General features: G+C 52.8%; 9 protein-coding genes across 9 annotated transcripts; 6 read left to right on the top strand and 3 right to left on the bottom strand.

Moving 5' to 3' along the window:
• Positions 1-61: 61 nt before the first annotated feature.
• Positions 62-4,958, top strand: JCM6883_007422 (uncharacterized protein; the record flags this gene model as incomplete). Its single annotated transcript, XM_076628253.1, has 4 exons — positions 62-726; positions 787-3,764; positions 3,838-4,828; positions 4,901-4,958. 4 exons carry the CDS (start codon positions 62-64, stop codon positions 4,956-4,958), a joined length of 4,692 nt encoding a protein of 1,563 aa, XP_076491654.1.
• Positions 4,959-5,281: 323 nt separating this feature from the next.
• JCM6883_007421 (uncharacterized protein) lies at positions 5,282-7,263 on the bottom strand (the record flags this gene model as incomplete). The annotated part of the gene is made up of 6 exons (XM_076628252.1): positions 5,282-5,968; positions 6,030-6,152; positions 6,220-6,401; positions 6,459-6,911; positions 6,974-7,031; positions 7,087-7,263. The coding sequence occupies 6 exons, from the start codon at positions 7,261-7,263 to the stop codon at positions 5,282-5,284; spliced, it is 1,680 nt and encodes a 559-aa protein (XP_076491653.1).
• A 342-nt stretch (positions 7,264-7,605) lies between these two features.
• Positions 7,606-9,174, top strand: JCM6883_007420 (uncharacterized protein; the record flags this gene model as incomplete). Its single annotated transcript, XM_076628251.1, has 3 exons — positions 7,606-8,466; positions 8,544-8,775; positions 8,861-9,174. The coding sequence occupies 3 exons, from the start codon at positions 7,606-7,608 to the stop codon at positions 9,172-9,174; spliced, it is 1,407 nt and encodes a 468-aa protein (XP_076491652.1).
• Positions 9,175-9,390: 216 nt separating this feature from the next.
• JCM6883_007419 (SNG1 family protein) lies at positions 9,391-11,171 on the bottom strand (the record flags this gene model as incomplete). Its single annotated transcript, XM_076628250.1, has 7 exons — positions 9,391-9,529; positions 9,587-9,839; positions 9,902-9,999; positions 10,069-10,780; positions 10,878-10,892; positions 10,957-11,029; positions 11,100-11,171. 7 exons carry the CDS (start codon positions 11,169-11,171, stop codon positions 9,391-9,393), a joined length of 1,362 nt encoding a protein of 453 aa, XP_076491651.1.
• Positions 11,172-11,373: 202 nt separating this feature from the next.
• Positions 11,374-13,255, top strand: JCM6883_007418 (SNG1 family protein; the record flags this gene model as incomplete). Its single annotated transcript, XM_076628249.1, has 8 exons — positions 11,374-11,438; positions 11,513-11,922; positions 11,988-12,124; positions 12,185-12,210; positions 12,276-12,734; positions 12,815-12,850; positions 12,912-13,020; positions 13,079-13,255. 8 exons carry the CDS (start codon positions 11,374-11,376, stop codon positions 13,253-13,255), a joined length of 1,419 nt encoding a protein of 472 aa, XP_076491650.1.
• Positions 13,256-13,901: 646 nt separating this feature from the next.
• Positions 13,902-15,872, top strand: CTA1 (catalase A; the record flags this gene model as incomplete). Its single annotated transcript, XM_076628248.1, has 6 exons — positions 13,902-13,960; positions 14,052-14,135; positions 14,249-14,521; positions 14,599-15,126; positions 15,193-15,666; positions 15,731-15,872. 6 exons carry the CDS (start codon positions 13,902-13,904, stop codon positions 15,870-15,872), a joined length of 1,560 nt encoding a protein of 519 aa, XP_076491649.1.
• A 1,019-nt stretch (positions 15,873-16,891) lies between these two features.
• On the bottom strand, positions 16,892-18,679 carry PAN5 (2-dehydropantoate 2-reductase PAN5; the record flags this gene model as incomplete). The annotated part of the gene is made up of 2 exons (XM_076628247.1): positions 16,892-18,597; positions 18,658-18,679. 2 exons carry the CDS (start codon positions 18,677-18,679, stop codon positions 16,892-16,894), a joined length of 1,728 nt encoding a protein of 575 aa, XP_076491648.1.
• A 427-nt stretch (positions 18,680-19,106) lies between these two features.
• JCM6883_007415 (U1A/U2B'/SNF family RNA-binding protein) lies at positions 19,107-20,470 on the top strand (the record flags this gene model as incomplete). Its single annotated transcript, XM_076628246.1, has 7 exons — positions 19,107-19,239; positions 19,332-19,418; positions 19,495-19,667; positions 19,753-19,849; positions 19,936-20,001; positions 20,074-20,242; positions 20,308-20,470. 7 exons carry the CDS (start codon positions 19,107-19,109, stop codon positions 20,468-20,470), a joined length of 888 nt encoding a protein of 295 aa, XP_076491647.1.
• A 698-nt stretch (positions 20,471-21,168) lies between these two features.
• JCM6883_007414 (uncharacterized protein) lies at positions 21,169-22,579 on the top strand (the record flags this gene model as incomplete). Its single annotated transcript, XM_076628245.1, has 2 exons — positions 21,169-21,234; positions 21,350-22,579. 2 exons carry the CDS (start codon positions 21,169-21,171, stop codon positions 22,577-22,579), a joined length of 1,296 nt encoding a protein of 431 aa, XP_076491646.1.
• Between the last annotated feature and the right edge of the window lie 66 nt (positions 22,580-22,645).

The raw sequence follows: 22,645 nt of genomic DNA, 5'->3' as shown, positions 1-22,645 counted from the left end.
CGCGGAGAAGCTGCAAAAAAAAGAAAACCGTCTCGGCTTTGGGGTCTCTCTCGCTTACTCGATGTCACTCGCCCAATCAGGGGACTCTCCCAGTCAGCAACCACCACCTACGAACGCGCGTGCCGGCTCACCGACTGCGACTCGAAAAGCGAGAGGGCTCCCGTTTCCACCTCCTCTCTCCTTTTCTCGACCCGAGACCACCTCCGACATACTATCGACTGGTTCGACCAATCTCACGAGCTCAAGTTATCCATCGTCCAAGTCTCGCGGGTCGCCTCTCACCCCTGATCGATCTTTCCAAAGGTCTCCTCGCTCTCCGATGGATTCTGGAACGCGTTCGACACCTCACTGGAATCAGGGTCAAGGGAGGTCAGTAAGCGATGGAAGGGAACACGGTCTCGAAGGAGGAGCAGAACAAGGCAGGGGACAGCGAGGTGGAAAACTCTCTCAGTCAACTTCCTCTGGTCGACCTCGGAACGCCCAATCCGTGCTGGGATACAGCTCGATGATGAAGAAAGGGTTGTCACCGGGAAGGGGAACGAGAAATGAAGGTGTTCCAGTAGCAGGAGGAGGAGGAGTCGCGGTTTCTCCGGCAGCTACCCAACCCGTCAACGGTTCGAGTCGATATCTCCTGACGGTCATCCCTCCTTCACATCTCCCTCACGACCCTCCTCATCCGCGTACGAACCCTCAGTGTTCAGGTTATGGACCTCCCGAGCATTTCAAGTGAGTTTTCATTCGTTTTCGCTCGCGTCTGGTTCCAAGCTGATTGACTGCTCCGTTTAGACGCGGAACTCTCGTACCGCTGTATCCGACCCTATCATCTCAGCTCGCCGCCATCGCCCGAGAATACGGTTTGCCTTCGACCGGAGGACTCGTACTTTACCTCCTTTCGACCTGGGATCCTTCTTCTTCCGTCCCTCAACCTTTACCAGGATCGGCAGGGTTTGCCGGAGAGGGAGGACCTCGTATCTCAGAAGCGGCCTGGAGCTTGTTGTGGTCGAGATTGTTCGAAGAGGAGCAAGAAGTTTATTTGGTCGCAGAAGACGAACTCTCGGAGGAGGAGGACTTCGCGCCTCCCGTGCCGCCTATCCCTCGATCTCACCAGGAACCTCTCGATGACGACGCTCACTCTCGCGAACCTTCGGACGAACAAGCGATCTTTTCGGGCGACGAAGACAACGAACGAACGAGTTTCTCGAGCGATGCCGGGGTCGATCACGACGATGCCTCTTCACCGTACGATAAAACCAAGTCACGCAGGAGCAGCGCTTCGGCATCTCGACAAGCAAACATCGGTCGAGGTCCTCCCCCTTCGCTTCCTTCCCCCGGTCCGGCTTCCTCTTCTCGACCTTCGCACCGATTCTCTCACTCCCAACAACGTTACGTCTCCCTTCCTACCTCTGCGAACTCTTCCCACAACCTGCGACTCTCTTCTCGAAACTCTCTTCGTTCAGCTCGTTCCGGCCTTCCTGCCTACTATTACCCATCCCCCGCCGCGAGTCGATCTGTTTCCCACGGCAGTTACGCCCCTTCTCTTCTCTCGACCGCTCCGACTCCTGGATATGGCGCCTCGGTGATTGTAGGAAAGGTCGAGTTTGACATCGATCGGAGTCGAGCTCAGGGTGGAAAGGGAAAATGGTATGATGCGTGGATCGAAGGAGCCGTCTCCTCGGAGTCGTCAGAACAACCTACGGGAGCAGGATCGACAACAACGGGAGGGGAGAGGTGGCAGGAACTCCGACTGCCCAATCTCGTCAAGAGTAAAGGCATTATCTCTCCTCCTCTCGAAACGACCTCGACCGAAGCAGAGGCTTTCGGTTTCTCCGATTCGTTCACTTCCCCGCCTCCCTCTCACCAACCCGAAGATATCAGCTCAATTGAGAACGACAATGACCTCGATGGAAGGGCCAGGACGCTTAGCGGTACTTCGAGAGGAATGGAATCTGCGACTTCGGCTTGGTCACTCGCCGCGATGGCAGAACGAGTCGAACAGACGGAAGCGAAGGCGACTCAACCATCAGGAGAGGAGGAGGAGGTTGTCGAGGAAGATTCTATCGTCGACAAAGAACCTATCGCTGCTCAAGAATCTCGACCTCTTTCGAACGCATCGACTGCACTTGCCGAGAGTGAAAAGGACGGAGAAGGTATCGAGGATCACGGCTACTCGCAGCTCGAGGACGAGGAAGAATCGCGACATCTCAACCCCGCGTCGTTCTCGGATTCAGGCGACGAATCTTCGGAATATGGAGGAGGAGGAGGAGAAGAAGAATTACGATCTGAGGCAGAGAATGATCGCGAACCGGAACACTCTCAACCCGGCAAGGACCCTCTCGGCGATATCTTCGAATCCGACGAAGCTACTTGGCGCTCCCTAGCTGCCGATTCTTCGAACCCTCGTCAAAGTGAAAACGACTCGATCGAGACGACTGGATTAGGAATCGTTGGAGCTCGGATCAACGAACTCGCCACGACGGCACCCGAAGGTGTCGTTGAACGTCTACCAGAAGAACAAGCTTCGAATGAGCGTGACGAATTACCTCCTCCCGAAAACGACATCGGCGAAGTTTTCTCGATGCTTCAATCGGCTCAGACTGCAGCTACCGCTTCCGGCCCCCTCGCCTCTCCGATCCGTCTCGACGACCCTTCTTCGACGCCATCACACCTCACTACCTTCACTCAGTCGAGGGAAACCGAAGGAGGCGAGAACAACCTCGGAGACTCTCCATTCCGAATGTCTCATTCGACGAACACATCGGTGAGCACCGTCAACTTCAACGTTCGTCCACCTTCGACTATCGCTTCGATGTCGCCGGAATACGTCCCTCAACGCAAACAGCGACAAGGATGGAGCAATGTACCGGCAGTTGTCGAAGCTTCGATTTCGCCTTCTTCCTCAATGGGCTCGATTGCGATTCCCGACTCACAGAGAGCTTCGACGATCGGATTGATGGAGAATCTCGACGATCTCGAACGAGCCCTCGCCGAGTTATCCCCACGAGCCAACAAACTGAAATCGTCGCCGACTAGTAAACATCCCGAAGCGATTCCCGAGGAGGAGGCATCTCCGTCGTTCTCTACCTTCGCTCCCCCTCCCCGATCGTCGTCGCGAGAACCTCAAGTCGAATCCGAAGTCGCGGCTCAGGAGCAACCCGTCGAATTCGGATCGCGACATCTGTCTCCTTCCGTTGCAGAGGAACGTCCCGGTCTCACTGCCACATCGTCGTTTGCAAGCGAAGAGTCTTTCGTCACTGCCGTTCCCCCTACCGAAGCCTCACCCGTCGTCGAGTCGGTTCGAATTCCTCGTAGCTCGTCTCTCTCGAAAGCCCAATCGGAAGACCAACAGCCTCACCTCGTCGCCCTCCCTCCCTCTCCGCTTCCTCCGAGTCCGTCTTCAATGAACTCGAACGAGGCCGCAGATGATCACACTCCGACCGTCGATTCTGCCAACGCTGAATGGTCAACGCTTCCTCCTTCGCCTCCCCGACTTCCCATCTCCCTCCCCGAGGCCGAACTTCCGCCAGTCCCCCCTAAGGTCGAAGACGTCGCTCCTTTTGCATCGACATCGCCGGCGACGCGGTCTCCAGGGATCAAATCGTTGAGGATGAACAAACCTTGGGGAAACCGCGAAGGAAGAACCGTCAAGACCCAAGCTGCACCTGAGCCGAATTCGGAAGATTCGCCAGCACCGAAGTCTCCTCTCGGATCGTTCTTTGGCAAGTCGACATTCGGAAAAGCGAAAGGTTTCTTTAAGAAAGCAGAATGTGAGTTTCCCGTTCATTTCGCAATTCTCGCCGCGGTTCGAGGCGCTGACATGCCGTGTTCGCCTGCTCTCAGCTCCTTCAGACGGACCTTCCTCAGTGACGAGCCCGTCGACTTCTCCAAACCCTCCAGCTCCCGTCGCTTTACCCGAGGAGGTCGCCCCGGTTCCCGTTCGAAAGGAATCTCTCGAGGTTCCATCAGCATCTTTGTCCGCCGAGGACCGAAAAAGCGAGCCTACCGACATCAAAGAGGAGTTGCAAGACTCCGAAACTACCGAATTGCCGGCACCCGTCGCTCCGTTCTCGACAGCTACCGAATCGAGCCACAGCCCCGACGCCCTTTCCCGACCCGACTCTCTGTTCTACAACGAAGCGACTCCCGATTACCCTCCCGGAACATCTGCAGGAGTCCCAGGCACGAATTCTCCTGTCGTTTCTCCCGGTTCGACGTTATCGCCGACATCGACTTCGTTCCCTCAACCTCCTCCGATTCGTCCCTTCGCTAACTCTCCTTCTCGACAAGACTTCCACCTCTCTTCCCCGAGATCAGATTACGCTCCTCAGACCCCTCGATCCGGAATCGCTTCAGCTTCACCTTCGAGCAACTATGATGCGAACAACACCACCAGCTATCCGGCCTCGGCACCTGTCACGCCAGCGGAATGGCCGAACACTCGATTTGGAACTGGCTCGACACCTGGCAGCGAACGAGGGAGACGAAAGCCCAGATTGAGCGCTGATATCGATCAACTTCTCTCTCAAATGAACGACATCGATTTCGGAATCGGTGGAGACGACGACGAGGACGATGATGACGACGAACCGCTCAAGAAGGGAGAACCAGCCGTTTCGACAATCAACGAAGATTCAGAAGTCGTTTCTCCCCGCCTGGTTGAACCTTTCGATCCCCTCGAGAACGACGAGGCAAGCGTCGGTTCCTCGTCAGCTCTGGATCAAGAGCAACAACCACTGAAGGGTGGAATGTTGGAAGTCCAAGGCAACAACCCTCACCGAGGTATTCTTTCCGCCGATTTGAGCCATCTGGGTTCGATGATGACTGGATTCAGGTAAGTCATGCGCTTCGCTCTTTGCTCGGTCTCGAAAGCACTCGGGCTCACAATAAGATGCCGCATGAACAGTTCTCCTCCCCTTTCGCCTGAAGCTCAATCTTCAAACTTGTTCCCGAATGTCGCCTAACCTCTCTCGACTTTCACCCACTCTTGTTCTTTCGCAAATCGCCTTCCTCCCTCTCTCTCTCGTTACCCTGTTCCCTATACCCTTCTGCTCTTGATTTGTACAATCACCACTTGATGTAGATAATTCCCTCACGAAACTGTCAGATCAGCCTATCATATTTTGTAGCTCTCTTTCTGTTTCTCTCGTTCTCTGATTTTCCATCTGCGAGAACTCGTTACTCCTCTACTCATTCTGAGATGCAACTTTCGAATCTTGCATTATCTCTCTTGCGAGAAGTGAAACCTGGTCCCTATTGAATTTGCGCATTTTCGCTTTGCGATCCGTTACCCACCGATCCATCTCTTCCACCATCCACCTCCGCTGACCTCACTCCCGGGATTCTCCGTCGCTACATCGACATCCATCTTTTCTCCTTCGCCGCCCTCGTTCCGCAATCCGACTCGTTCCAAGATCCCTTCTAATCCAGTAGGCGCCTTGAGATCGGGTACGACGAAGGATCTTGGTTTGAACCAGATTCCTCTGGACCGCTCTTCTTGATGAGAATCCGTACTAGGAGTCCAATCCATACTGTTTTCCGCATCCTGATCGCCTCCCACTTCTTCTTCGAGTTGCATTTTGACAGGTGCGTTTAGGCTCTCCGGAAACGTGGAGGGTGAAGAGGAGTCCGTTGTTGTGGTCGAGAAGGAAGTTTGACCAAATTTCGCATTTCTGTCGCCTTTGATCGAAAACAGTCTCGAGCGTAGATCTCTCGAAGATGAGTTGTTGTTGACGCTGTTGGATACACCTGATCGAGAGGGCGAGGAGGACGCGAGGATTGAGATACGTTTCGATAACGAGAGGTTTTGCAATGGCTCGAGCGGGTCTTCCTCTGCGAATGTTGCTGGGGTCACTGACGACGATGGGAAATGAGAAGCCGTAGGAGTGGAAGGTCTCGAGGGAGAATCGGTCGAACGCAGATAGATCGGAGGTGGAAACGAGGTGCGAGGGATTCGGAGAGGGGAAAGCAGCGCCTGAGCGAGAGGTTCTCGGGTGTCAGGGTCGTAGCGCTCGGATCAGGGAGGAGAGACTCACGATAAGTGTTATCAACAGGAGTATAGATTGTAGGAACAGAAGATGCCCGCTCGAGGCGATCAAATCGAGATGCGAGATCACCGCGAAAACGACACGACTTGAGAATGCGAGTCCCTGGAGAATCTAGCGGCAGCGGGAAGTCGTCAATGAGATCCCGAGCTCGAGTGAGTGAGGACGTGATGAAACGTACGAGATACGGTTGACGATGTTCGACCTTCACTCTACTGAGACCTCCTCGCTTCTTTCGTTGATTCCTCAGAATGTCCCAAGTAGGATCCCAGAATGTCCACAGCGGCGAGAGTATCAGCATCGCGATTGAAGCGGGGTTGGGGACGTATGGTATCCGAAATGCTTCTTTCCGATCGAAGAGACCTGTTTATGAGCGAGTCAGCGTTACGCTGATCTGCGGCAGAAGAAGCAGACCCTCACCATTCAGACCAATCGAGATCGTCCCGACGTGACTCAAGGCCCACAGCACAAAGCGTAGACGCCACACCAGACCGGCTAGTATCCATTTCCTCCTCTGACTTTGGGACGGCTCCTTCGTTCCTTCGAGCTTGTTTTTCCCCGTTTCCCTTAGTCGTCCTCCTAGAATCGCCGTCTTGACTCTATAGTCTCTTTCCTTGACGATGTCCTCTACTCTTTGTCTGCAATTCTCGCACACGAGCGGGTAACGTCTGTCGAGAGATTGGCGATATTCTGGAAGAGGCGGGAATTCGTTTCCTTCTTCGTCTTCTTCCTCGTCAGAGGAGTATGATGGATAGGATGAGAGTAGATGTATCTGAAGGGACTGATTCGAGAGACACTCCCGGCAGAACGGAGGCGGATTCGAAGGGAGACGAGCAGGAGATGAAAATGGCGTTGCGCTGAGAGTCGAAGTACCTACACGAAAATGAGGGAGACTGTCAGTCACAGTTCTCTGAACGGTGCTGATGAAGTCTTACCTCTTCCGGTCAAAGCGGCGTCGCGGAAAGCTGCTGGATCTGACAAAATTTGACCATTCTATCGAGGTTGCTTGTCAATACTCGAGCCCGAAACGCATAGGAAGCTGCCTCACCTCGTCCGTTTCATTCGTGCATCCACACACTCCACACTCGAACTTGCTGTGAGTTCCGCGAGCAAAGTTTCCCTCAACTTGACGTTCTTTCCCTTTTCCCTTCGGATCTGGCGCGGTCAATTTGAGGGTGCTGGTGCAGTAGAAGCATATGACAGTCGACTTAGATCGGAACCACATGCATCGAGTCGAGGAAGGTGAAGGGAAGGAAGGAAAGAGAGAGACGCAACTTACTTCCCCTCTTTCACCCTACCTGAACAATCGGAAGCGAGTTTTGCCACGCCAGTACACAAAGACGAAGCTATCAACAACCAACAACTAGCGTCAAGCTGGCTCGGCACACGACAGCAGCTGTTTCAAGACTTCATCATTTCTCAACGTCGCTTGATCTCTCTCGTCTCCGAACCCATCAGAGCACGTCGCAGAAAGCTAGAAAGATTCGAAACCTGGCTCGTACGTATTGTCTGCTGCTCTCGAGCCATTGGATGATTGCTAATCAGCAGCGTTTCCCAACCTCTCAGGATGGAACCTCCTCTCTCAATCCTCGACTCGTTACATTCCTCACGACAGAATCTCCTGCATGTAGCATTCCCTCCTTTCAGCTCCCCGTCCCTTCCCCATCTCGAACATCCTCCTCACCGAATATCTCAATTCGCGACGACAAATGTCACGATCGGACCTCACTCGTTCCCGGACACTCGGTTCTACCTTGTTGAATGGACGACACCAACCCGTCAACCTCCACCCGTCGCAGCTCCTCCTCCTCCTCGCGCGACATCCCCTCCAAAAACTTCCTCGGCCGCTCAAGCGATTACTCCCTCTCTCATCCAACGACTCAACGCGGCGTCCCTCACCGACCCGGCACTCGCTACTCTCCTCAGGAGAGCTGCGACCGGACAAGCATCGCCAGAAGAACTAGGTGGTTTATCGAAGAAGATTGAAGAGTTGAGAAAGGAAGAAGAACTCGAGAAGAATCCCACTCCCAACCCGGAACCTGCTCGAGAAGCCGACACTCCTGTGTCAGTAGCACCTCCGACGATTCCTCATCCAGCACTAGTGATCGAATTTGCCGAATCTGCTCCTAATCGATTCCTCGTTCCCGACCATTTCCTCTGCGTCGTCCTCACGCCTCGATCAGCTCCTTCGACAATGGTCACCACCGTCGCACTCTTGCTTTCGTTCTTCGTGTTCCCTCCCGATCGGTCAGTGAGAGGGAGAGAACATGAACTTTTGGCGACTGAAGGGGGAATACCACCTCCTCCGCCCGTTCCAATCGATATGATCGTCGAAGGCGTCAAAGAAGGAGAGAGGGATCTCTTCATGCGAGCTAGTAGGTTGGGAAGACCTAGAGATGCAGGATTGGAGAACTGGTGGAAGAATACCGTAAGTTTCGATCTCGTTTCCTTCTTTCCCTTGCTCCCTTTGCGCCTAACCTTAATGCTATGTCTTCTGATACGTAGATCTCGACAGTACCTCCTCGGGTCCATGTAGTTCACCAAGCGAAACCCACATTGCCTCAACTTCCAGAAGCGCCTTCACTGTCTCGAACCAACTCTGAAGCTACAGGAACGGTCCCGATGAAGAGGGGAGCGAGTGGAACACCGATGTCAGCGGGAGGAGCAGGTGCTGCGAACAAGCGAGGCAGAACTTCTGTCACAATCGAAGCTCCGGCTGTATCGGTGACGAGACGAGGTGAGTTACTTTCGATCTCTGTGCTTCGTGGTATTCGAGCGATCGTCTTACTGACTCGAAATCATTCACCTCAATCGTTTGGCAGCCTCCGCGCGAGGATCAAATACTAGATCTCGTTCAGGGGCTCCAGTCGATTATCGAGATTCTCCCGATCCATCACCTGGACCAGAAGATTACGTCGATAATCGACCACCACCTTCGGCGGCGACGACGAGGAGAAGCAGTCAAGCAGGAACCGGATCACCTGTTCCTTCGCAGGGAGGACCGCCGATGAGGAAGAAACCTGGGCCTAAACCTGGAAGCATGAAGGGCAGAACTGGGGGAAGAGGTGGGAAGAAGAGGAAGAAGGAAGCGAGCTCGGACGAGGACGATTGGAGTGGGATCAAAGTCATCGAGTAGAATAACTTCGCAGATCCCTCTTCTTGAAAGGTACCCCTTTTCGACTCCGTTTCGTTCACGCGAGTCTGACGAAGGAGCAAACAATATCAGACGAGACGGCAGTGCCGGAGTTTCGAGAAAGAGCGATATGCGAAATTAGATGCGAAAACGTATAGATATGAAGATGATACAGTTCTACAGGACATGCATGCTGATATGCTAGTACAGAAGGTGAGTCTAAGTCGACATCTGCTCGGGTTTCGAAGAGTTTCCTTCGCTCTGATGCTTCTCCCTTTCTTTCCTCTCCTTTCTCTTTCCTAATCCCCTCCACATCAATTCGAATGCGGCTAAGGCGAAGATGTTAAGACCGGTCCAGCTGTCAAGGGTAGCAAGTTAATGAACGCTCCAGCTTGGATGAGATGAAGAGACTCACGCAGCTAAAACTCCAAAGTTGAGCCTCAACCGATCCCTCGCTCCCCAGAAGATGTATTTGCATCCGATTGTCGAGTGCCAGAACGGCATAGCGTACGAGTAACGGTAGAAGTGAGGCATGAGAGTTGCCGGGAAGAAGGAAGCCGTAATGTTGACGAGAATCCACATGACGAGGAAGATTGGGAAGAATTTGATCGTGAGGAGTGTTATCATTGCCTCCATCATGCCGCCGAGCGCTAACAAGGTGAAGAGGTCTGCGACAAGTGAGAGTGAGAGTTAGTCCTGCTCTGCTGTTAAGGAAGAATAAGCGACTTACTCAACATCCAAAACACCATGAAGCCTGCCTGAGGGCCAAACGAGGCGTAACCGTTTCCGTCCATAGGAAGTTGAAATGCGAGGTTCACGAGAGAGTACCTGTCAAGTGGAACGGCGCAAATCAGAATCAAGGTTCGCGAGAGAAAGACCTCACAGCGAGAAACTCACGACAGGGAGAGAATGAGGTAAGCGATTGGTATCGGTATGAAGCGAAGAGCGAGGGTGCTGAGATAAGTAAGTTTGTAGCCTTTCTTTTGGACCGCTGCGTAGAACGGCATCCTCGCGAAATTGAGGAAGAGGGCGATGTGAAAGGCGAAAATAGTGAAGTAGATCAATCCAGCCTCGAGCGGTGCTGCTCCAGCCCATTGCGTGGGGTGTACAGGTCGATAATCGATCGTCTGGTAAGAGAAAGGAGTACTGAGAGCGGCTTGTTGCGTCGCAGAGAGGCCGGTAAGCGTCGCAGGAGTTGTCGATTGAAGGAACGAGGCCGTCGCTTGTCGACAAGCTTGAGTGATCATCGGGTTCAACATTTGCTCGAGGAAGGGTAGGAGGAACTCGAGGATGACTTGGAACCACCGAGACGAGGCGACGTAGATAGACATCGCTCCAGAGGGTGCCCATTCTCCGGCTAGTAATCCTCCCGTACCTTGTACGGCCGCCTGAAAGTTTGTCGTAGCGTTCGCGTTGATGACAACTGCTCCCCAAGCTTTCTCTTGGACGATCTCTTGCGCGATTTCAGCGTAGTCCTTCCCTGCGGTGTCGCGGAAGATCAAGCCGAAATGCATAGGGGAGGAGAGTGTCTGTCGAAGCCCTTGTACTATTGTTGGTCCCAGGAGCTGATTGTCGAAGTCGTAGACGTAGATTTTGAGTCGGGGGAAGTCTGCCGCGAGGGAAGGGAGTTTTTCACGTCAGCTTTTTCGCAATCATCCTCGACTTTCGCTTCATCGAGGAATCAGTGGGCGGCTATGGTCACCTACAGCGTTCGATATGGACTAAAGGGAAACGGAAACAGCGTTAGCCTAGCTCAAACGGAGTGGAGGCCAAAAGAAAGCTCACACAGTGATCCCCAGAACAGAGAAAGGAGAGTGAAGACAGCTATTGTCAATAGTACTGAAGACATACCCAAGATCTAGTGCACTCAGAACTACGTTAGCGGATTGCATGTCGAGGAGAGCTCCCTTTTAGATGAAAAGACTCACCTTGAACATCTGCTTTCTCTGCTTCTTCACCTGCGGGTCGCTGAAGCGCAACTTAAAGTCGGTGTCGCTCATTTTTGCGAGCTGTCCGGTGTCGACTGCAGAATGAAGGAGGGCAAGAGCGAAAAAGCGAGAGTTGAATGAGAGGCATCTCCGTCATTTCGACTCTCGACTCTCGAGTCTCGAGGCCGAGTTGTTGGTTGAACGTTGAACTTGAGATCGGAGATCGGCTACGAGTCTTTCTTCTCTCAACCAACTCTCTCCTACAACTCGAGAGATGGTCGCTACGAGGAGGCATTCGTCTGGCTCAACACTGCGCAATGATTCGGAAGATCATCACGAGTGAGTGTCGTTATCTTCCTATTGCCTCCACTCCTCGTTTGACCTAGGCTGACAATCTTCGCTCTACGTACCAGAGGGCCAAAGCCCATCTCACTCTTTTCGAGCGAATTGAAAGGTCCGACAACAGCTTTCTTCAAGGCGGCCGGATTAGGTATCGTCCTCACCACAATCTGTCTCTTTGCGGCACTACCAATTTACTGGGGAGCGTACTACCGACAAGCACAAAACTTGAAGCGGCTCACTATTGGCCTCGTCGACCTCGACACGCCAGGAGCTCAAGCAGCGGGACTCAATCCAACTCTTGGACCTGCCCTCCTCCGAGGCCCTTCGCTCATTCAGGAGAAATACCACCTCGAATATATCGTCGTCGACAACACTCAGTTCGACATTTCAGCAGCGACTGGAGGTGCGCAAAGAGGGGTAGACGTTCACGAATGGGCTCAAAAGACTGTTCACGACGAAGATTATTTCGGAGTCATCATTGGTAAGCTTCACTACTTCTTCTCTATCATTCCAAGGACTTGCTGAGCCGTTTGAACATCCATGCAGCGAACGCGAACGCGACAGCAGCAGCGAGTCAGGCTTTCGAATCGATTACTGGAGGAAATGCGAACGTTCAATACTCCGGATCTGGCGCTCTTTCGCTGTATATCAACGAAGGAAGGAATATTTTGACCTACGATCAGGTTCGTCCTTTGCTTTACTCGCTCAGGGACTCTGCTAACTTTGCTCGTGCGGTTTTGCAGTGGGTAACTCCGGGAATGACCTATTTGTACGCCTTGATCTTTTTCAAGCTCCTTCGTTTCGATGCTGACAAGATCAACGTTGACTCGATAGCCTTCGAACCTACGTCCTTGGAAACGCCGCGACGAGCCTTAGTCAACTCTTACTTCCCCGCCTAAACGCCAACAGCCAATTCGACCCGACAGCACTATCGGCTGTGCTCTCGCGCCCGTTCAGCTACGCGGAGTGGAACGTCGGCCCAATCGCGAACTATGCGGGAATTCCCGCCTCGACCGTCGGCTTGCTATATCTTCTCATTTTCACCTATTTCTTCTCGATCTACTTCAATCAAGCTCGAGCTGCCCTAGAACCCAAGTTGAGGCTGAAGAGTCTAATCTTCCTACGTCTCATCGCCCCGCCAGTCTTCTACGTATTCCTATCCCTGTGGATCAGTCTTGTCTCAATCGCCTTTCAAGTTCCCTTCAACTTGTTCTGGGGGAAAGGAGGGTTCCCGTTGTTCTGGTTGATCAACTGGACCTCGATGTGGGCATTAGGACTCGCAATGGAGTGCGCGTAGGTCGTTTCCGCCTTCTTGTGCCGTTTCGAAAAGGCAAAAGAAAAAGCTGATTCGAAATTTCGACATTTCACTGTAGACTCACGCTTCTCGGACCCAAATACACGGCTTTCTTGTACGTATCTCGACCTTCAGATGATGTGGATTAAGCTTACCGGTTATCCCCTTGTCAACAGCCTCGTCTTTTGGGCGATTCTCAACGTTTCGGTGGCGTTTATCGATATTGCCGATCAAGCTCATTTCTATTCATACGGGTTCATCATGCCCGTATTCCAAGCGGTACAAGTGAGCGACTCTGCATAGTTTCCCTCCTGCAGCAGCATACTGATGCTCGACTTTGCAGGTCAGCAAATCGATCATGTTCGGAACGAAACAGCGCTTCATCCAAGCTTTCGCGGTCGACGCGGCTTGGATCGTGTTTGGAGACATCGGACTCATTATGGCGACCGTTTTCAAACGAAAAGCAGCAGTTCGGGAGAAGGAACAGAAAGCTCAGAAGGAAGGAAACAAGGGAGAATAGAAGTTTTCGCATTGTATTGCTTGTATAATATTCATCTAGACGAGCCTCGTGTACAGCCACAACCTACGGTGGTCGCCGTCGAAGCCGGTTGCCACCAGAGAACGAGAGGTCAAGATTTCGAGGGTCCGTGCCGAGATCTGCGAGAGTCGCAAATCTCTCTCCGAATCGGACTCGTGTCTTTGCCGAATTAGTCAGTCTCAAATCGGAAGGTGAGGGATCTTCACGATCAGCCAGTCACATTTCGGTTAAAACCATGACAAATACGAAAAATGTGAGGCAGGTGACGTGCACAAATTTCTCCTCTATCCCTTCTTTCTCTCCTCTCTTCCTCTCTCTCACTCGTCGTATCCGACACCACCAAAAGCCCACCTTATAACATACTCTACACGTGAGTAGCAGCTTTTCACATACAAAGGTGTTCCACACGTTCGCCTCGAACTCGACTCCTCATCGTTCGACTCAACTCGATCCCCCCTAAGCCATTCTAGTCGAAATTGTAGCGACCGAGGTTGTCAGAATCTCGTGAATGTCCACAGTCGTACAGGCACACGGTGGCGATCGTAGCAACGACTCATCGAGGATGTGAGCTTTGTGGACCGAACTTCTTACTGACGATTCTCGCGTCTCCTCTGCCCACAGTCTCACCATGCCCTCTAAGCAAGTTTTCGAAACCAAGGACGGAGCTGTCTTCACCGACAGTCAAGGGTGAGCTCTTTCTTGCGCTTTCTCTTTCCTTAGAGAGACGCATTTGGCTGACATCCTCTCCTCGCTGGGCCCATGTTCGTGTCGTCGACAGTCACGCCGTCCAAGAGCCTTACGCAGCTCAACGCGCAGGACACCAAGGTCCTCTTCTTCTTCAAGATTTCAATTTGATCGATGCGTGAGTTTTCGTTTCGCCACTTTCTCCTCTCAGTCCCTCCGACGCCTCTGCTCCGGCCCCCTTTGGCTCCTACAGCATGGCACCGTACTGAATCAACCTTTGCTGGTGTGCAGGCTCGCTCATTTCGACCGTGAACGAATTCCCGAGCGAGTTGTTCATGCGAAAGGAGGAGGAGCTCACGGTGTCTTCGAGGTCACCCACGACATCTCCGACCTCACTTGCGCCGAGCTCTTCGCAAAGGTTGGGACGAAGGTTCGCGCGACTGCTCGTTTCTCGACCGTCGGAGGAGAATCCGGATCTGCGGACACCGCTCGCGATCCTCGTGGTTTCTCCGTCAAGCTTCGCACGGAGCAGGGAATCTGGGATCACGTCTACAATAACACCCCGTAAGCACCCCCTCAATGCCTCCGCTGAACGAGAAAGCGTCAACTGATGCTGATGAAATTTCGAAATTTCGCTTCAGAGTGTTCTTCCTTCGCGACCCGATGAAGTTCCCGTATTTCATTCACACCCAGAAGCGTGACCCTCAAACCCACCTCAAGGATCCCGACCACTTCTGGAACTACGCTAGTTTGAACCCGGAGTCGTTCCATCAATTCACGATTCTCTTCTCCGACCGCGGTGGAACTCCTTACGGCTACCGATTCATGAACGGGTACTCCGGTCACACTCACAAGCTCGTCAAGGAGGATGGCTCATTCGTTTACGTTCAATTTCACTACAAGAGTGATCAGGGAATCAAGGCCTTCACCAACGAAGAAGCGGGCAAGATGTCCGGAGAGAACCCCGACTTCTCGAACCAGGATCTCTTCGAGGCAATCGAACGAGGAGAGTTCCCCTCGTGGACCCTCTACATCCAGACGATGACTCCTGAACAAGCGGAGAAGTTCAAGTACAATATCCTAGATTTGACCAAAACCTGGCCCCAAGGGGAGTTCCCCCTGCGCCCTGTTGGCAAGCTCACCTTGAACGAGAACGTCCAGAACTACTTGTAAGCGAAAACTCGAGTTTTATCTCTCGGTATTGGCGCTTACTCACGGATTTCGCTTGTTCGCAGCGCCGAGATCGAGCAAATCGCCTTCGCCCCTTCCCACCTCATCAAAGGTATCGAGCCCTCGGCTGATCCTGTCCTCCAATCCCGTCTCTTCTCTTACCCCGACACGCATCGCTACCGTCTCGGCACCAACTACGCTCAACTTCCGATCAACGCTCCCATCAACCCCGTCGCCAACTTCCAACGAGATGGGTTCATGGCTCTCGGCAACAACCAAGGACCTCGTCCCAACTACATCTCGTCGATTCAACCCCTCGCTTACAAGAAGGAGCCCTACGACGTATCGACCCACGAGAAATTCATCGGAGGAGCGCTTCTCGACCTTTCGGAAGTTACCGAGCTCGATTTCGAGCAACCGAGGGATCTCTACCAGCGAGTCTTCACCGACGAAGAGCGAGCCAACTTTGTCAAGAACGTTTCGGGTCACCTTGGAGGAGCGAAGAGCGAGGAGACCAAAGCGCGTGTTCTCTCAATCTTGTGCGCACCATTCTGTCGATACTCCGTGGTACCGCATGTACTGACTAGTCGCTCGTCTTCACAGCGCCTTGATCGACCAAGAGCTTTCCAACAAGATCGCAAAGGAGATCGGAATGCCCGAGCAAGAACCCCTCAAGGTCAAGCCTGCGTCCGAGGCTGTTCGCTTCCGACCTAACCTTTCCGGTGCGACCAACGGCAAGCTTTAAGCGTGCCTCCCCGTCTGAATTTCTTCATGATAAGTAGTGTTAAATAGTCGTTCTTTTGTGTCATCCTTTCCTTTGGTTCCATGCGAATAATATAGTCATATGGTGTTCCTCCTCCCCCCTCCCTAAGCACGATCGAGTGAAGCCTTCTCGTCGCAGTCCTCTTTTTCGCGAGCGTGACTTCGCGACCCGTGGCACGAGCACGAGTCGACTTTCTTCTCTGCACTCTCGCCTGGACGAAGTAGCCCGTCGTTCTTTACTCTCGTCGCGCAGGGTGCACTCGTCTCCCGTGTCTGAACCGGAACTCGGCGCTCGAATTGACGAATCGCTGTCGTTCAGACTCTCTAGCTCACTATGTTTGTCGCCCGCAAGACGAGGCTTCGGCATCCAGCTGACTCCAAGGCGATGTAGAGCATACCCTCGAACTTCTGCTACCCCGAGCTGGGGAACGATGGACGTGCTCGCAACGAGTGTCGTAGAACAGACCCTGCGATTCGATTCTAGTTCAGTGTTCGAGACGAAGGAGGTCCTTAGATACAGCTCTTTCCCCGACTGAGGTTTAAAGAGCTTGTAAGAACGCCGCGGCAGCGCAAGAGAGAGTACCCTCGAAGAACGAGATGCCTGTTCGTTTCGCATCAAACGAAAGCGTCGCAGGCAAACTCGCATTTCCGGAGCTTCTCGCGCAACGAGCCCATCACAGTCGAGCAAGAAGAGAACACGTCGTACCTTGCGGGCGACTCACGAGCCAAACACGACTATTGAGGCTCGAATTTGAAGGAACGGTTCAGCGTCAAAGTGAAGAAAGCAATGCAGACTGCGTTCCTTCCTCGAGCTCAAAGTGATAATCAATGATGTTACAACGATGCGAACTTGCTGTGTTGCGGTGCGAGACTAAGAAGGGACGACTAGAAGAACTGCTATATCTGCGAGCAGAGGGCAAAAAGAACGAAAACGACATCCCTCAACTACACTTCGCACATCCACTCTTTCCCACTCACCCGATTGCGTTCCGCTAAGACGTCTCAACCCCCTTCACCGTGCCCTCGTTCCCTTTGTATCCGTTCGATTTCTCGACTCCTCGATCTGTCTTCGCTTTCCCTCCTGATCCTGTCGTACTTTTCTGCCCTCGCGTGTGATTTCTTCTCTTCCGGAATTCCCCGTCCTCCTCGACTAGTAGTACTTCTTGAGTCACTCCCCGATCCCGACGACGATGAAGAGGACGAGAAAATGCTAGGTCTCCTTTCTCTCCTCGATTGACTGCCTCCCGCTCCGACGCTCGTACTCGGGGTCGCTCTCCCTTGCCAGACCTTATCGATCGCTCCAACTCTCCCCATCTCTTCTTTCAACAAGACCATCTCGCCCAAAGCTTTCACGACGGGAGTTTCGATCCCGTACCTCGTTCCGAGCGCCGTGATGTATCCGTTGATGAATTCAATTTCGGTACGTGAAGGGAGAGAAGGTGAGTTGTCAAGGGTGAACGTCGTCGATTGTTGCAGAGGTAGGAGATCGGAGAGGGTTGAAGAGAGATTCGAAGAAGTCTTGAAGAGGACCGAGAGGGTGTAAGCTCGTAGAGATTCGGGTGATAGTGGATGGTGGTGTGGCAGAGGAGGAGGGGAAGGGGAAGATTCAGGAGAGTTGGCTTCGTCGTGATTGGCGTCAAGAGCGGAAGAAGAAGAAGGGGGAGTAGGACTCCAAGTTCCGGCTTCTCGTGCGAGGTGAGCCGCAAAGACTTGACCACATTCCTTCGAGACGGTATCGATCAAGCTGATTGCTTTCTGACTTCCTATCAGTGCTCCAGTGTTGACTCCCATCAAAGCAGTTAACGAGTTTACGCTCGCGTTGACGGCGAGTTTCTGAAGTTGAGCAGTTTGAAGGGTCGGAAGGGAAAGCCAGATAGGTTTGAGGTCGGTACAGGAGAGGAGAGAAGAGATGGTCGTCCGGAGATTCGAAGTGATGGGAGTGAGAGGGAGATGTTCGAGAATAGGATCGACGAGTGACCGAGGATTGAGAATGGGATTTTCTGCCGGATTCGACCAAGACGGTTCAGGGCAGTTCGAGATTGCTGAAAGAACCGCTCGATTCGGTAACACGCCAAATTTGACGTCTCCCATCCCTGCGTGAACGAAATGGCCTCCTCCTCCTTTCCTCCATGCTCCGTGGGTTGTTGTCGCGCAAATGAAACTCGGTCTTCCTCCTCCTCCTCCCAACCCCACTCTCCATCTATCTTCTGATCCTGAATCCTGTTCCCGTTCCCGTTCAATTTCGTCACTCCGATCTTCTGGCCAATACCGTTCCAACAATCCCTCGAGAGTTCCCATTCCGTTCTGGCATAGTACGATCGTACTCCGACTCGATAACCGCGGAAGGATATGCCGTAATGCCGGTAAGGTCTGAGGAGCTTTGGTCGTTACGATCAAAGTTTCGATCGGATCGTTCCGTAGCCATACTGAAGGATCGATCGTCGGGGTCCGTCTATTTGATCGAGAAGAAGATTGTGTCGACATGGATTCGGCGGGACTTCGAGTGAGCTCCATCTCGAGGTTTGTCGTTTTTCGAACTAAACCATCTCGTTCGAGTTTGATCGTGCCGTGAGGATGTCGAGATGGATCGGTCGAGGTAGAAGGGTTCAGTAGTTGTGCTGCTAGGTCTTTCCGTCGTAGGATGAGTCGTACTTGAGCGGAATCGAGGGCAGAGAGGTGAGTTGCGAAGAGGGAACCGATGGATCCGACTGTTCTCCGTAGGCGCAAGTCAGCCGCCTGAGATCTCAGGATAGAATGGGATCACTCACCTCCAAGCAAATGGAACCTCATTGATCCGATCGAGAGTAAAGAGAGCAGAGAAACTTTACCTCGATCTCAAGATCATACAACCGAGAATCGAGGAGGAACGGAGAGGTCGGGGGCCTAGAGCTCGAGTGACTGCTCTGCGTAGCTTACGAGCTAAGTTTCAGGTGTTGGAGAGCTGCTGCTGATCGGCGAAAGAGATGGAGAAAGTCTTTCCGAGGTGAATCCGATCCAGGTGGGAGACTCGAGTCGTTCCTAATGATACCGTCTTTCTTGCTGCGTTGGTCTTCTGCACTGCTCTACCTATAGCGAATCGACTGGGGGATCGAGATTGATCGAGGGAAGTATTGGAGGGAGAAAGGAATTCCAGATCAAGGTCATCTCTTTACCGTTCTCCGCTATCTACCAGACTGCACCGACTTGCGACAGCTTGCCATCACAACAGAGTGTGATCATGGCCGAAGTAGCAGTACCTCCCGCCAATCCCGAATCGTCTTCCGCTCCTCCACCCGACTCCAACGCCGAAACAACAGCTACCGCAGTCAAACAAGATGGAGACAAGGATACAGAGATGGCTAATGGAACGGGTGAGCTCATGTTCCCGCTCTGACCCGTAGGAAGATCGAGTCCTGACGAGATTTAACTCCCTCTCATCTCCTCCTCTTCGTTCGCTTGACAGAGTCGGAATCGAAGGAAGAGGAACTACCAGAAGGAGCTACCGAAGTGCTATACGTGAACAACTTGAACGAGAGAATCAAGCTTGACAGTTCGTCCTGCTCTCTCCCTCTCTCTGTCCTTTCGCGAGCTAAGGCTCACTAACGCTTTCCTCGCCGTCGGAACAGTCATGAAACAGTCCCTGAAAGTCTTGTTCAAGGAGTACGGGTCAGTGTTGGGAGTAACGGCACATCGCAATCTGAGGATGAGAGGTCAAGCGTTTGTGACGCTTGATACGAAAGAAGCAGCGGCGAAGGCAGTCAAGGAAGTACAGAAATTCCCTCTGTATGGGAAACCTATGGTCAGTTCACCTTCTCCTTTCCCTTTCGTCTCTTGTCCGGCTTCAAAGAGCTAACTCAGGCGGGTTTCTTGGTTCGGTTTTGCAGCAACTCTCGTTCGCACGGACAGAATCTGACGCGCTAGTGAAGAAGCGCCATCCGGAAGACATGGATCACCACAAGGAAGAGAGATTGAAGCGAAAGAGTGAGCGAGCGTTCTCGAAGTCCCCGACCGAAGGGGCTGTGACTGACGGCTTTCGCTCTCTTTATCACATTTGTTCGCTATAATAGAGGATTCGAGAAGAGACAACCCTATCCGACAGAAGTTCCTCGCGAAGCAAGAAGCAACAAGAAAAGGTAAAGTCTCGCTCTCGCTTTTCCCTTACTCCATCTTGGTCGATACTGACACTGCGTATACTCTTCCTACAGCTCACGAAACCGCTCTACGAACGGGACAACCTGCCGCTCCTGCTCCCGCCGCTCCAGCTCGACGAATCGTTCAAATTCCCGACGAATACCTCCCTCCGAACAAAATTCTCTTCGTTCAAAACTTGCCCGACGATACGACGAAAGAAAGTTTGGAAGCTCTATTCAAGCCGTGCGTCAATTATCTCTCTGCGTACAATAAGCTCACTGAACTGACGAGTCAAGTGATGTGAATAGTTATCCAAACTTGATCGAAGTTCGAACGATCCCGGGAAGGAAAAACATTGCGTTCGTCGAATTCGTCGACGAGGCTTCTTCGGCCGTCGCGAGGGAAGCGTTGCACAACATGAAGCAAGGGGAAGATGGACCGAAATTGAAGGTTACGAACGCGAAGAAGTAGAGAATCGGTGTTTGTGCTGGGGCGAGATCGTAGGAAGAGGGTCTGAGAATCGGAAGAGACGATGCCGCTGTGTATACTACCGCTCGTTGTTACTAACGGTAGGAGGCGGCGCTTGTAAAAACACGAACTTTGTACGTTCGAACTTTTCGGAGAAAACGGAGAACACCTCGGCTTTGACGACGGATCGCCAGAATAGCCTCGGCGCTGGACCAGACGACGTTGTGAGTCGTGTATAATCTTTGCCGGGTGAATACTCTGAGAGTCCGCAAGAACTGAATGTTGTGAAGAGAGGAAACGAAGCGACTCGAGTCGAAAATCTCGAATGTTTTTCTCGCTTCGCCGCCGAGCTGATTCTGGGTACGCTCTCCTTCGTTGAGACTGCAATTGGACGTCACAGCGACACGTCGAAAAGCTTTGGTCGCGTTCAGAGTCCACCGAACCGTGGGGGGGAAGCGAGCCGAAATTGTGCGCCCAAGAAGTTTTTGAACTCTTGCTCTCAACGTTGCCTCAACCTCCCAAAGCCTCTCTTCCATCTCAGGGGACGACCTAGCAAGCTCGACATAGGCTATACGACACCTCTTAGCTCCATCTCAGCTCACTTTCAACAGCACAAGGTGCACTTTCGAAGAGTCACCTGTTCTCATCGGCGGTACCCTTTTCGATTCCCGACCTTCGCTCTCTCTCTTCGGCTTTCCTGTATGCCCAAACACGCTCAAGGGAAGAAGAACAAGCAAGGTGGGAACAAAGGAAAACAGAACGCGAAAGTGAGTCCGTCGTTTTTACCGCCCGAGAAGCTCAGGCAACGAGAGACGAGCGTCAGTGTTCCTGCAAACCCTCTGGATCTCAGCTGACCGACGGAATTCGCGATGATGCGTACAGGACAAGGCGAAAGCGAAAGCGAGAACGATCGTCGAGAAAGGGAAACAACTACTTCCGTCGACTTTGGCGTCGTCGTCGAGCACAGGTCCCGTCAAAAATGTCGAAACTTCTTTCGTCGAACACGTCGCAACTTCGGACCCCACCTCTCGTTCGACCAACGACAGCTACCCACGATCAATTTACAATGACGACTTGAGCGTCCAACCTCTTCATCCTGCCGAAATCGCTCACCCTTCGACAATTTCCGAAACATCTTCTTCGCGACGTTCTTCGTTCACTGGCGGAAGAGTCATGGTCGAGGAAGGAGGATACTACGATACAGAGGATGGAGACGACGAGGGCTACCATGCGGATTACAGAAGCGACTTGGGAGACGAATTCTACACCGCGGGAGACGAATTCGAAGAAGAAACGGAGGACACGGTCGATCAACTTCCCATCAACCGCTACGATGGACTCGTCTACGTCACAGATGGTAGCTCTTCTCGTAGCTCAAGCTTGTCGAGCGCATCGTCATCGGAATCGTCAGCGGGAGGGATGGACGACGAACTCGAGGAGGCAGAGAACGCCCTGAGGAGGAGGCGACAAGCAACACTCGGCAACAGTGAAACGTCGTGGGAAGATGGATCTCCCGCTACGTCGACTTCGCAAGCCCTCTACTCTCCGCCGCCGAACAAATCAACGAAACTTGCGGATACAGCTCAATTGCCCGAATATCGCTACGCACCGGTCACGGCTTCCTTCTCCTACCCCGGCCCTTCTTACGATCCGAATCAACCTCCTTCCTTGACTACCACCGCTTCGACTACGGCGACAAATCCTCACGATCTCGACAGCTATTCTTCTCAACTCGTCGAAACGTACACTCAATCCGTCGCTCCTTCTCCCGTCGCCTCTCGCGAAAACTCTGGATCTTCGACACCTCGTGGAAGGAACCCACATCCGAGACTACTGTGGCGTTCTCAACTCTCTGCTCAAATCATCGACGCTCTCGATAATCATCATCGCAAGATCGCTGGTTGCTCTCTTCCTCGAATCAAACCTCAACGTTCAAGGCAGGACGTTTCGACGCTCGATGTCGTACCCGAGAGGGAAGGGACGGGCAAACTCGATGTCGAGGTAAGAGAACGAGACAAGGAACGAGAGAGGGGTCGGATGGACAAGAACAGGCGACCTCTCAGTCGAGAAGGGAGAAGATGGAGCCGTGCCGTCGAGAAGTGGGGTCTATGAATCGTCGTCTCCGCTTCTAGTTGCACCTGCTCGTACCTCGTCATCGTTTCTCTTTCAATCACTTCG

This window comes from Sporobolomyces salmoneus (genome assembly GCF_050403485.1).
Source record: "Sporobolomyces salmoneus JCM6883 DNA, S_salmoneus_JCM6883_v1_ctg1, whole genome shotgun sequence".
NCBI lineage: Eukaryota > Fungi > Basidiomycota > Microbotryomycetes > Sporidiobolales > Sporidiobolaceae > Sporobolomyces > Sporobolomyces salmoneus.
This window is presented reverse-complemented; position numbering and strand designations above follow the sequence as displayed.